General features: G+C 41.3%; 1 protein-coding gene across 5 annotated transcripts in view; it reads right to left on the reverse strand.

The window, feature by feature from the left end:
* LOC105891164 (copine-8) overlaps positions 1–15,000 on the reverse strand; it is a 118,424-nt gene that overhangs the window by 11,018 nt on the left and 92,406 nt on the right. For all 5 annotated transcript variants that reach the window (XM_031582461.2, XM_031582462.2, XM_012817318.3 and 2 more), the window contains 2 exons: positions 11,858–12,039; positions 4,280–4,407 (listed from right to left, as the gene is read on the reverse strand). In XM_031582461.2, the coding sequence (XP_031438321.1) occupies positions 4,280–4,407; positions 11,858–12,039 (310 nt within the window). The remainder of the gene's footprint in view (positions 1–4,279; positions 4,408–11,857; positions 12,040–15,000) is intronic.

Below are 15,000 nucleotides of genomic sequence, written 5' to 3' on the forward strand. Positions count from 1 at the left end.
ACTGCTGCTGCTCCAACTCCATTGTTGGATTACAGTTTTTTCCGATTATTTTCACACTTGTTTCATTACACTTTTTCCCAACTCTTCACACAGTGGGCTTTGCAGACGCACACCTCAGCATATCAGTTAACCTTTGATGCAAAATGCACTACAACCACCAAAACACTTTATACTTCCCCATAAAGTGACTCATGCTGCCGTAACTTTAGCAAATGTTCTCTCTCAGGAAGACTACTTTGTCACTCAAAGTACAATGACCTAAAAAACACAGACAACTTGAAGCATTGCAAAATGCATAAATTATGTGTTGCTGTATTCTCTATTTTTGCACAGTTTAGTGTTGTATTGCAAAAAGATACTATATGTAATATAAAATGAAATACAGTAAATATGAAATTCAGCTATATGCCTCAAGACAGCTCCATGCAAAACTTTCTGTGGTGCACTATAGCACAAAAAAGTGTGCAGACATTTTACTTCCCCAGTACAGTAAATGAAACAACAACACATGAGACTACCACTAGAAGTGTCCTGCAGCCCTAATGCTGATCCGTGGTGACATTTTCATAAACTAAGAATTTACAGTACTACAACATTCTCCCTTCCCTTTTGAAAAAATCTTTAGCACATCTTATCCACCCCTAAAATCCCCCATATTCCACAAATATTTCAAGGCAAGCTGTTGTCATGACACCAAGAACAAACTTTTCTGTTGGTTTGCCAACAGAATACTGTAAATACCAGTTTTGTGTTGCAAGATTACAAGGTGTGATCAGTGGTACAGTGGTTAGTGTTGTTGGCTAACAAGATGCTATTGTGAGTCACCCTAGCCTAGATAGACATGATTGTTGTAGTTGCCTTTTTGGGTCACTTTGTCTCATTGATGGCCCATGACTTTCATATGCAGCAGTAATAGTGGGAAAATGTTAGTGGGAAAATCTATTTTTTCCTTCTATGTACATTCCAAAGCAAATGCTGTACTGCACCACTGTTGTATAGTTGGAATACAATGGAAAAGTATCCACAGTTAAGTTCACATAGTCTACTGATATGCTGGATGTGTTCATTTTTTTTTAGAAAGTGTACATGGTATTGAACCAAGTGTGAAAATGATTGGAAAAAACTCTAAAGATTCCAGCCTCAACTTCAAAGAGTCGTCCTTTTTCCTTACAGCATGTACAGTGTGTGTGTGTGTGTGTGTGTGTGTGTGTGTGTGTGTGTGTGTGTGTGTGTGTGTGTGTGTGTGTCCATGACTCACTGGTCCTCCTCTCATTAAGAGACACTGCATTGTCTGAGCCCTGTGTGGGAGGATGGTGGCACAGTACTCACACTCACTAATTACCAAAGACAACCTAAACCTAAAAAAACATACAGAAGTAAATGTGTGCGTCTGTGCCGTTACGTGTTAATCATTTATAAAGACGTGGACAAAATTGTTGGTACCCTTCCGCTAAAGGAAGAAAAAGCCACAATGGTCACTGAAATAACTTGAAACTAACAAAAGTAATAATAAATACAAATGTACTTAAAGTTAACTAATGAAAATCAGACATTGCTTTTGAATTGTGGTTCAACAGAATAATTAAAAAAAAAAACGAATCAAACTGGCCTGGACAAAAATGATGGTCCCCTTAGAAAAGATTGAAAATAATTTGACCATAGGGACATGTTAAACTAAGGTGTGCCCTTTAATTAGCATTACAGGTGTCTTCAAACTTGTAATCAGTCAGCCTGCCTTTTTAAAAGTTGAAAAGTAGTCACTGTGGTGTTTGGTATCATGATGTGTACCACACTGAACATGGACCACAGAAAGCTAAGGACAGGGTTGTTTCAGGAGATTAGAAAGAAAGTTATAGACAAGCATGTTAAAGGTAAAGGCTATAAGACCATCTCCAAGCAGCTTGATATTCCTGTGACTACAGTTGCACATATTATTCAGAAGTTTAAGGTCCAGGGGACTGTAACCAACCTCCCTGGATGTGGCCGCAAGAGGAAAATGGATGACAAATTGAAGAGACGGATAATACGAATGGTAACCAAAGAGCCCAGAACAACTTCCAACGAGATTAGAGGTCAACTCCAAGGTCAAGGTACATCAGTGACAGATCGCACCATACGTCGCTGTTTGAGCCAAAGTCGACCGAGGAGGACACCACTGTTGGTTGAAAGCAAATCATATAAAAGCGAGACTGGAATTTGCCAAAATGCATATTGACAAGCCACAGGGCTTCTGGGAGAATGTCCTTTGGACAGATGAGACAAAACTGGAGCTTGTCAGTTTCAAGTTATTTCAGTGACCATTGTGGGTTTTTCTTTCTTTAACGGAAGGGTACCAACAATTTTGTCCACGTCTGTAGTGTTATAACTTTGTGACATTTCCAGAGGTCTTTAGTTAGAGTGGTCACATACTCCTAGGTGAAATGAGAGTTCACTCTACTGCAATTACACCTTTAAACATAACTAACAACAATGTTTATACTGAAATAATCCGAATCCTAATGTTTTATTAGTTATAACCCTAGTTGCAGTATAGTACAGTGACAACCAATTCTGAGTCCTAAGTTGCCAGAGCAATACCAGATTAGAGCCAAATCAGGTCCAGAACCAGATCAAGTCAGGATCAGAGCCAGATCAAAGTGAGATCAGAGCCAGATCAAGTCAGGATCAGAGCCAGATCAAGTCAGGATCAGAGCCAGATCCAATCAGGATCAGAGCCAGATCCAATCAGGATCAGAGCCAGATCAAGTCAGGATCAGAGCCAGATCCAATCAGGATCAGAGCCAGGTCCAATCAGGATCAGAGCCAGATCAAGTCAGGATCGAGCCAGATCAGTGTGGGGTGTGTTTGCAGGGGAGCTGTATTATGATGTAGTCCTGTATTATGATGTAGTCCTGTATTATGAGGTAGTCCTGTATTATGATGTAGTCCTGTATTATGATGTAGTCCTGTATTATGAGGTAGTCCTGTATTATGATGTAGTCCTGTATTATGAGGTAGTCTTGTATTATGATGTAGTCCTGTATTATGAGGTAGTCCTGTATTATGAGGTAGTCCTGCACTCTGTGAATCCCTCCAGGCACCTCTATCCATCATCCCTAATTTCATTACCAGTAGCAGTCTGTTCACCTAACGCTCAGGGCATACTCATTCAGCCAGCCTTCACACACACACAAACACACTCACAAACACCTACAATATCATTGATTTCTGGCCCTCTGATTGGACACCGCCTTGTATTTGGTGATAGGAAGTCTTTCATTTTCCCTGGTCCACCCCATCAGTTACAGTTTCCTTATTCACGCACACACACACAACTCTGCCCTACCAACTACTAAGTTACAACACACACACACACACACACACACACACACACACACACACACACACACACAGACCTCTGCCGTACCAAGTACTGAGTTACAGCACACACACACACACACAAACACACATACACACACACACAGACCTCTGCCGTACCAAGTACTGAGTTACAGCACACACACACACACACACACACACACACACACACACACACACACACACACACACACACACACACACACACACACACACACACACACACAGACGAGGAGGAGTCGGGGTGTGTTGAGGGAATGCATTCAGACAGAGACATCTTTTTAACTGGTACATTTATGCCAAATGCCCAAATATGTTCATAAACTAGCAGTTTCCATATTGCTCTGACCTGCATGTACAGTTTCCCACACTCACTCACAGTTCCCCTATGAATCTGGCATTGTCTCTATTCAAGTGACTCTCCAACAATGAGACGCCAGATACCTACAGGCTAGAGAGGACTTTGCAGGATAGGTAACCCCAATTTCACACCCGATGCGACCCCAAATCCATTTCTTCTCTGCATGCTATACTCTCAACGGGATGTTATAAAGCAGCAGCACAGAGCAACCCGAACAGATGTATCTGCCAGCACATATTAATATTAACACACTCGGAGTGTGGCATTAGTGTACCGCAGAGTCACGTCTGTGTTAAACTGGTGCGAAAACAAACCTGATGCTGTTTGGCATTCGATCAGTGTGGCTTAGGGTGGAAACAGGCTTTAGTCTTGTGCTATGAGCTGTGAGTGATAGCACTGCTGTGTGTGTGTATGTGTGTATGTGTTTGTGTGTTTGTAATTGTGTGTGTGTTTGTGTGTGTGTATGTGTGTTTGTGTAGGTGTATGTGTATGTGTGTTTATGTTTATGTTTGTGTTTGTGAGTGTGTGTGTGTGTGTGTGTGTGTGTGTGTGTGTGTTTACCTGGCCACATGGTTGATGACAGGTGAGAAGTTTGTTGGTCCGTACAGCTGCACAGACTTCAGGCTTTGGTAGTACGCCTCCATCACACCATCTATGCCATGGCAGTAGGGGTTCTGAGGGTTTCCATTCTGCAGGGGAACAATGCAAACACAGCATTAATACACACACTAACACACCACTAAACACTAACACAGCAATAAAACAGATATGAACACAGCATAGAGACACACACTAACACCACTAAACACTAACACAGCAATAAAACAGATATGAACACAGCATAGAGACACACACTAACACCACTAAACACACATTAACACAGCATTAAAACAGATATAAACACAGCATTAAAATACACACTAACACAACTAAACACACATTAACATAGGGTTAAAACAGATATGAACGCAGGGTTAAACACACACTAATACAGCATTTAAACACAAGGACTTCACATTTAACTTTTTTTGAAGTCGAAAGATGAATGATTATGTAATGATGAAAATGAAAAATATCAATGCACTAGTAGTTTGTCTTACACAATGTGTTATAAAGCCTTTATAACATTGTAACTACTTCAGGTAAACCGTGTGTGACAGCACTTTGACGCTCTGGAGATATAGACGTAGATATAGGCACAGATAGATGTCCACAGATGTGTGTGTGTGTGTGTCTGTATGTGTGTGTGTGTGTGTGTGTGTGTGTGTGTGTGTGTGTGTGTGTGTGTGTGTGTGTGTGTGTGTGAGTGTGTGTGTGTGTGTGTGTGTGTGTGTGTCTGTGTGTGTGTGTGTGTGTGCATGCATGCATGCTAGTGTTAAGTATAAAAGTGGCGTTTTCTCTTTGTTACTCGATGTGTTGTAGTTCTTAGTAACTACACCATTCCATACAATGAAACAAAAACTGCTTAAGGGGCCTGTACTCTCACAGGCATATCGCAGGACCCAGCGCAAGAGCAGCGTTTGTGTTTGTGTGTCCGTGTGTGTGTGTATGTGTGTGTGTGTGTGTGTGTGTGTATGTGTGTGTGTGTGTATATGTGCACGTGTTTGTGTGTGTATGTGTGCGTGTGTGTGTGTGTGTATGTGTGTGTGTGCGTGTGTGCGTGTGTGTGTGTGTGTGTGTGCGTGTACACAGGACCCAGCGCAAAAGCACCGTAGGACTCATTTGGATTGCGCAGCATGGGTGCGGGCAGTAAGACACTGATGCATGTGCAGGAGCAGGAGAAAGAAATCACTCGGGCAAATTATAAATATATGATTATATAAATATATGTATAAAAGGAAATTATAAATATATGTATAAAAGGTTGAATGTTTGAATTACAGAATAATAATAATAATAATAATAATGCATTTCATTTGTAGCGCACTCTTCATTCAGTTGAATCTCAGAGTGCCAGAATGTTATTTATGTTTGCACTAGAGCAGGGGGGTATTCGTCGTAGCTCGCTAAACGGTTTAGCGAGCTAATTTTCAGGCTAAGATAAGATTTTGGTTCGTGGAAGCAACTTTTGATAAATCACCATAGTTACATATCGATTAGCACTAACCTGCTCCAGGGCAGGCTAACTTAAGTGTAGCTGGATAAGCTTGCCACACCCCCGGAAAAAGGAGGGATCCCATTGACCAAGGACTGATATTAGAGTTAGATTAGCGGAGGGAGAGAGTTCTTTGCGATCGCCAAGATCCATTATTCTTGTATGAGCGCTACCGATTCAGCCGACAAGGAATCATTAATTTACAAGACCTTCTCGAGTCATTTATTGCAAACACCACATTGACTGTCTTGCGCTTTTTTGCGAGTGGTACATTTTTGTAGTTGTCGGTGATGCGGAGAACAAAGCACTCATAATTATATGAGTGTTATTAGTACACCATAGCATATCATTATTGTAGAAAATGATTACGGTGGACTCATGATAAGAATAGAGAGAAATACAGACAATTTATTTTCACTGCTTCAATTTATTGCATTTGTTATTAATATATTTAGTCATTTAACAGACGCTTTTATTCAAAGCGACTTCCAAGGAAATGTAAAACTACATCGAGGAAGGAGGTGAGGGGATTTAAACTAGCAACCATGCAGATTTAAACCGGTAGAGGAAACCTCTGTACCAGCTGACTCTTGCCGTCAGGTATTCATACATAGATATCACCCTATAAACATCCCAACACACCTTGCTCTCACAGCGGTGGTGGTGTTGAATTTTGCCATGATTATGGTCTTGTATTCTTCATAAGCGTTCATGTTCATCTCCTACTCGCCAGCGGAGAAAAAAAGAGCCCTTTTCTTTGAGTTTAGAACCATAATACAGTTAGAAAATCATGGTTTTAGTGATCGACCTTTCCTGCCTTTTGAAGTAGGACGTGCACGCGCAAATGCCATGATAACTTTAGCCTGGTTGAAATTAACCACATGATTAGGATGCGGATCAGCCGTTAACGAACCGATATTTGCTGTTCTCAATCAGCTCGCTAATCTTAACGGGCTAAAAGGCCAATTGATTAACTTAGCTTCAATCCTACGACGAACGTACCCCAGGTAAGACATAATCCATGTTTTCCATAAACAGGTGCAGGGTTGGTGGTCCTTACACATGACACATTTTCACGCAAGCTGGCAGGATTGGGACTGGAAAACCCAACCTGCGTAAACATCCACCTTTTCGATTTTGCAGGATAAAATATTACATATTCTTGCGGGAGCAGGAAGGGGTGGAAATGTTTAAATCACACACCCAAGGAGTCTGTATTATTATTACTATTATTATTATTATTATTATTATTATTATTAAATGAGCATGAACCAACCTCCTTTGGCGTGTGCGTTTCACGTCGGTTACAGACTGGAGTGTCTGTGCGTTTTTAATATCGGTTAGATGGCGATTTTAAGCCCTTCAGTCATACCTCCCTGACAGCCACTGAGCTAATCACTGCACCCGAGTGCCATCTGAGAGGAGTGGCACCATTAGCCGTGCCTGTTGACTCCTTTGATTTGTGTGAACTAGGGCACCATCACCATCACCGTCACCGTCGGTGTCATGGGCGATGGATGCGTCTGGAAACACTAAGTGAGACTGAAAACCACACTGCAAAGTTTTGGAAAGGAGCACCTATTGGGGTTTTTTTTGGGGGGGGGGGGGTTACAGATGGAATGCCGTCTGTCGACTATAAGTGACATGACAACATAGCTCTGTGTCGCCGTGGTTACCAAGGCTAAGAGTTCCAGATTGAGGATGATTCTGGAACAGATGATTCTGGAACCGATCCAGATTGGAGCCATGCCAGCACAGGGTTAGAAACAACCCCGAGACATCTGCAGTTTAGGGCTTCACTTAAATTAGGTCCTGCTACTGCATGTTATGTCAGCCATCTCAGCTAAAGTAGGAAGTTAGCTGGTTAGAGAGAGAGAAGCAAGCCCCCTGAGGAAAGATGTGATGGATACAACCCAAATCTACACCCAAATGATCCATTCCACTTAGCCATGACCTACACTATAGTCAAGTATTTTGTGCCTGACACTGATGACCTTACTTCAGGCTTCACAAGAGATCCGGCCACAGCAACAAACCAACCCTGGTATGTTATGCCTGTTTTCTTACCTAAGGTATGAAGGGTGAAGTTAGCTGGTTAGAGAGAGAGAGAGAAACATGGCCTCAGACAGAGGATGTGATGGTTACGACCCTGAACTCTTACCAGGCTGAAGACAGATCCATTCCAGTTAGCCATCATCTTATAGTAAGGTCTTTTAGTGTCTGACACTGGAGGAGCCGAGGTCTGACTTGACCCAGACACTATGAGTAAGTGACAAACAAACACCTATGTTTACAGACCAGACAGTGGCCACTGTTTCAGGCCTATAAAAGAGAGACTACGCTGGGCTAAATTCACACATAAGCTGAGTCATCAGTAGACTCACCATGCCATAGCTAGAGTATGGTGTGGATGGTGTCCCGAGAGGGCCAAAAAGCAATGGTTTGAGTATTTCCTCTTCTCAGAAAAGAAAGATGAAGGATGGAACTTACTGGAACAATTTGCAAATGAGCACAGTGAAGGGGCCGAAATACTGAGAGAAAGAATCTGCTTCCCTCTTGAATCTGGCACCACCCGAGCTAAAGCAGCTCTTGCAGCACTGAAGGAGCAGGATTGTCTCTCTCTGTGTGTGTGTGTGTGTGTGTGTGTGTGTGTGTGTGTGTGTGTGTGTGTGAGACATTGCGTGATCAGCGTGATGAGAAAGTGAATCTGAAGCTGGCTCATTACTTCCACACCCTGGGAGTTGTGACACACCACTCTGCCCTGAGGATCTGAGCAGCAGATTTCACAGTATTTATTCACCCCTGCCAACATACAAATCATCTCTGAGCTCTCTCAAGTGTGTGTGTACGCATGTGTGTGTGTGTGTGTGTGTGTGTGTGTGTGTGTGTGTGTGTGTGTGTGTGTGTGTGTGTGTGCGTGCGTGTGTGCAGGGGGGGGGGGGGGGGTTGTGGTTGGCCTGTAAACTTTCACCATTGTCTTCGAAAACTGTCAAATTGAGACAGTTGAGTTCTCTGAAGTGTGTGTGTGTTTGGTCTTTCATGCCCCGGTGGACACATCTGTACCCAAGAATCTGGGTACCCTAAGGACATCAAGTTGGCACAAACCCTAAACGTACGCACACACACGTCATCATACACTGTAAACCCAAACAGTTCTACTAACGTATTAACATTATGTATTCAGTACTTAAAACCTGGTATTTAGTTGACCCAACTTTAAATGTATTAGTTTTCTGAGCAAGTGAAGACGTTTTAATTGTATTGGAATGTATTTGTTTGAGTAAACATTGCCTGATAACTCATATTTTTTTTGTTTCATTCAAACTGACGTCATCAACGTCGTTGCAGGACTAGTTCAGAACAGAATCAGAGATCTTGTGATGAGAGACGGAGAAAGCAGACTTAATAATTGTATAGTATCAGTTAGACTTCTACAAGCATGTTCCTCCTGTAAAAGAGGAGTCGACCAACTCCGTAGGGTGACCATATTTGAGTTTGTGAAAAAGAGGACACTTCGTCGCGGGGAGGGGCGTGGTAGTGTGTAGCATACAGATGACCGCCCCCCCCCCCCGCGACGGAATTTTGACACCTTTTCCACATGCAGATGTCATGTGCTGTTGTAAACAATGCAACTACTGGAAGTGGCACGGTGCTCAGTGTTGCCAGATTGGAAATGGTGAAGTATCGTATTAAATGCTCAAAATGATCGTCTTGGGAGGATAATTATCGTGCATCTGGCAACACTGAGAGGCCGGTCGACCAATGACAGTTCTCGCTACAGTCAGAGCTTGTGCTAGAAGGTGGAACGTAAGGGAGATACCCTTTCCTAAACGTGTAAGGGCGTAAGAGAAACCCAGAGAAACACAAATATCCGACGAGGCAAAATCCCGGAAGATTTTGCAATCACTGCCGGACGCATGTCCGGGTAAAAGAGGACGTCTGGTCACCCCACCAAAGGAGATATTTTAGTAATCCTGTCGCTGCTAAGCGTCCTTATCTGGTAAGTAAACTGTGTTTTTTAGGTGTTTGTTGCGACAAAATTGCGGGAGCAAGTGAAATTGCGATAAGAAGTGGCGAATTTCCCTCTTTGTAATTATTATTGAGTAATCACGTTTTGGCTGTCAAGTAGCAAGTTCAGTTGTACGACTGTTGGCGCTGGCGGCTAGGAAGCTAAAGAGCTAAAGAGCTAGTTAGTGGGTTATTTCCCCCCAAATATGTTCATGTGCAAAGTAAACAACAATCAATTGTTTATGTTGAAAACAACTCAGGTTCTACAGAAACACCATATAATTCATATCAGCATGCTAATGTTATATGTAACTTTTTAGCAGCTAGCTAGCTTCTATGTGTTTTAATGGATCTGATGGATAAAAGTGTTAGCAGCAAGCTAACAATAATGGTCGAGAACTTCAGTTAAGACCTACAATATTCTTTTTGCCCTGACAGCATTCTTGTTGCATATAAACAACAAACCGATTTGATGTAGACCTATAAGAAGAGGAGTCAATAAAGGAGATATTTTTGTGTACAGGCAGAAGGCATCACGGACTGGCAAGACAGCAGAGGTGCTACGGGTGATCCTTGAGGCTTATGACCTTCAGGTATGTCTAGGATTAACTGCACAACAGTGATCACATTTTGTTTGTTACTGAAACTTTAATATTAGTTGATACTATGTATTATTAATTGCCAGTTTTTTTGTAAGTGTTTCCATTGAAACTCTCCTGGTAATTGTATTGATGGTGTTTTGCAGGAGGAAGAGGAGCTCCTGTTGCTCTCCTTACATCGGGTCCCGACCCCTTCAGCTGCGACAACATCTTTGAATTGGGTGCAGAGGATTTCTGAGGCATTTATGTTGTTGTTTGGCCTGACATAGTGTATGCTTTCAATTTAGAATATCCCAAAAAACTCACGCACACCTTCTCATACAAAACCTTTTTATGTCTGGATGACAACAAACCTCTGAAACCGTTCTTACTCACCTTAAAAAATTATTTGTTGAAATAAACGATTTGTTGTTGACTTGTTAACTTTGTTAACGCTGTTCTTTAAAGCTTTGATGTAATATTTTATTTTGTCAGTTGTTTTACAAGAAATATAAATGATACCTCTTAAGTTTTTCTCATCTCACTCTTTTTAATAGAAATCTTACATAGATTTTAATGTTTCTTGTAGAGTAACTTTCAGTTTAAAGTCAGTTTGTAAACAGAACCAGAAAATCAGTATATGTGGTCAATAATTGAAAATAAGTAGTGCTCACTTAAAAAAAGTTAGCTATTTAAGTATTACCTACTCAGAATAATCAAGCGGAGTTAACTTTAAAAAAGTAAGCTTATTAAGTATTATTTACTCAGAATAATTAAGTTGAACTCTTTCACCAATATTAAGTGCACTGAACTTGATTTTTAAGGCTTAAAACTTAATTTTATTTTGTGTTGTTGAGTGAAAATAATTTAGTACATAGAGAAGATTTAAGTATACAGAGAAGATTTAAGTATAAAAATATTTGAATATAAGTTCAGAGAACTTAAAAATTATGAAAACGATAACAAAATAAATCAGTATAGCCGATGTATCATTTTTAAGTTAAGTTTACTTAAAAATAATAATATATGTACTCAAATTTTATTATGTAATCGGTTACATCAAAAGTTTTAAGTACTCTGAACTTGTTCAGGTTTACAGTGTAACAACACCCCCATCCCCAGCCCAGACCCACACCAAAACTCAGACGAGTGTGAGTGAGAAACAAAGACAAAACGAATCATGCATGCCTGAGCATTTGGACGCAGACTGACTTATACAGGTGTAGTAGTTTTAGAGAAGGCTGAAGTCTAACCCTCATCAGTGTGTGTGTGAGTGTGTGTGGGTATGTGTGTGTGAGAGAGAGAGAGAGACAGAGTTTGTGTGTGTTTGTGTGTGTGTGTGTGTGTGTGTGTGTGTGAGTGTGTGTGTGTGTGTGATAGAGAGAGTGTGTGTGTGTGTGTGTGTGTGTGTGTGTGTGTGTGTGTGTGCGTGTATGTGCGTAAGTGAGTGACCCTCACCAGTGCAAACTCATGGGACACCCTCCCGTCAGGGGGCAGCTTGGCTCCGAAGCCCAGCGCAGGGAACATCTTATCGCTGTCGTAGTCTTGGATGATCTCGCCCACGGCCCTCAGAGCCATGGCGTAGGCGTTCAGCTGGTACGGGTTCATGTAGTGGAGAGAGGTGGGCTGTGCCGGGTTGCCTGGAAACCACACAAACAAACAAACAAACAAACAAAGAATATTGTCATGACAAAATGTTAACACTGATGTGTGTGAGTGTGTTGGCATAAACATGCATTTCAGTACACTCCTGATCACACACACAATCACACACACCTACAAGAGGACTTATTGTCTGGGAAGGACTTTGTTCACTAACAGGCAAACAGCACATTTCCATTAGTTTTCTCCTCTGTTCAGATCAAATAGAAGGATGCAAAACCTGGGCACCAAACATGTCTACAGCAACCAGCTAAGAAAACAAGCAGTAAAGTAAAAGTTCTGATGAGTTTGATGTTTTGACATCACATTAAACATTCGCAGATATGACCCAGGACAGAATACCAAAGTGGGATTTATTTTCAGATATACTGTAGACATGGTACAAACAACATACTGCACAAATATACAGTATATATATCATTAAAATGCGGACACTACATCTAATCAAAGTGCTGTTTTCAACACCATGTGTAATTAACACCTTTGCATCTGTGTTGGGTGCGAGTGGTGCTACCAGCTGCTCCTCCTACGACTCACAGTCTCTTAACAAGCTGTTTGCTATGACCAGACAACGCCAATGCCAATGATAAAAAGAGCGATAGACAGGTGGCCAATCACATAGCCAATCAGATAGATAGATAGCCAATCAGATAGATAGATAAATACTATAGATAGATAGATAAAACAAAACACATGTTACTTACACACTGTCAAAAACAGGCACGAACAGTATTACTAAATTGACATTGATATATATATATATATATATATATATATATATATATAAACACATACACATGCATACAATTAAACTACTGATAAAATAAATAGAATAAAAAACATAGAATTTGAGATACAGCTCTAACTGTGCAAAGTAAATGTAGAAGAGGAGAGCCTCTTCTCGGCACAGAGGGGAGTCATCATATATTGCTACTGTAGTGGGCAGGACTGACTTCCTGTAGCGATACTTGTCACAGTGGAGTTGAAGGAGCCTCCAGCTGAAAACACTCTACTGACCTGCACCTCAGCCATGACCTATACTATAGTCAAGTCTTTTGTGTCTGACACTGATGTGTTGTCCATTATGTTGAGCAGTGTGTGCAACATCCTTCTCTCCACAATTACCTCTGGGGGCACCAGAGCAGTCCCCAGCACAGAGCCAGCCTTCTTTATCAGCTTGCTCAGTTTCTCTCTCTCTCTCTCTCTCTCTCTCTTTTCTCGCTCTATCTTTCTCTATATATCTTCTTTCTCTCCTTCGCTCTTTTTTTTCTCGGTCTCTCGCTCTCTACCCGTGTGGAGTGTGATCCTTCTGTCAGTTTGCTTGAGACTCCCATGGGAGTAATTAAAGGAAAAACTGAACAATTGTGAACAATCACAAATGGCTGCTGTTGTATGCCAAGCGTCTTGGACTAAAAAAAAAAAATACAGCGTTTGTTGCTGCGTGTGTGTATGTTCGTGTTCACACGTCAGCCCACAAAACAAACTACTTTACTGTATGTTGTCACACATTTAGACAAACTAAACACACTTTGTAAAAGCGTGTGTCCCTGGCTGGGCTGGTGCTGGGGTTTAGCGGCATTCGTAAAGTGAAGGCAGTAAATACAGACAGACACACACACACACACACACACACACACGCACAGACACTCACACACATACATATATAAATGGGCAGGAACATGCATAAACACAGGCATACAATAACCAAGGCCACTGTGGTATAACATATTACTCATCATGTAATGACTCACAGCCATCGTTGAAGAACTCAGGAGGGTAATGAATTTTATATCTCTTGGCTATTCAGTCATAGTTTAAAAACTTAATAGCTCTTGGCTATTCAGTCATTATTACATAAAAAAAAAACATGCCCACATGTTTCAGTCATTAAAGCCTTCATCTGGGCAAGTCAAAATGGCTGCCTTTGGGCTGTTAACCAGTAATCACGTGTTCAGTATGGACAGGTAAGTAGTCACATAATTCTTGTAGACAGGTAAAGTCACATGACATACCATGCTCTCAAACCACGCCAGGCAGAGGAAAACAAAGATTCAAATATACACATGCTATCAGGGTAAAACGGTCACAAACAATCAAACTAAAGAGTAGATATATAGAAAGACCATATTATTTCAATATTCAATATGTACAGGACAGACTGTGCATGATGTTGGGCAAAGTACCTCGATGACTAAATCAGAGACAATTACAGAAAAGGGGAGAAGTCCCATTTAGTTTCCCATTTAATTCCCTGTTTATGTTTGTCCAATCTGGCCCTCTGTTTCAGCTCTGTTCTCCCAATACAAAAACAACCACATGGACACTGCAGTCTATAAACCACATGGACGCTGCAGTCTATAAACCACATGGACACTGCAATCTATAAACCACATGGACACTGCAGTCTATAAACCACATGGACACTGCAGTCTATAAACCACATGGACACTGCAGTCTATAAACCACATGGACACTGCAGTCTATAAACCACATGGACGCTGCAGTCAATAAACCACATGGACACTGCAATCTATAAACCACATGGACGCTGCAATCTATAAACCACATGGACACTAAACCACATGGACACTAAACCACATGGATACTAAACCACATGGATACTAAACCACATGGACACTGCAATCACTAAACCACATGACGTATTGCCATTTAGAAAAAGGACTTTATGTTATACTAATGACCTGGTGTCATGTCATATTGCCACAATGATTGCAATTTACACACTTGTGGTTACCTGCTCTGGGCCCGTATTCACAAAGCATTTTGTCTTACATCTAAGAGTGTCGCGCTACAAGTTTCTAACTAAAAGTATTCTTCTAAATACTAATCACAAAGTTGTCAGGAGAAACATTTACTGTGGAAAGGCAAGAACTCCTAAGCTAAGATGAAGTCTATGTTGCTATGGCTGACATCAAGTC

The sequence above is a fragment of the Clupea harengus genome, chromosome 16, assembly GCF_900700415.2.
Source record: "Clupea harengus chromosome 16, Ch_v2.0.2, whole genome shotgun sequence".
NCBI classification, from domain to species: Eukaryota; Metazoa; Chordata; class Actinopteri; order Clupeiformes; family Clupeidae; genus Clupea; species Clupea harengus.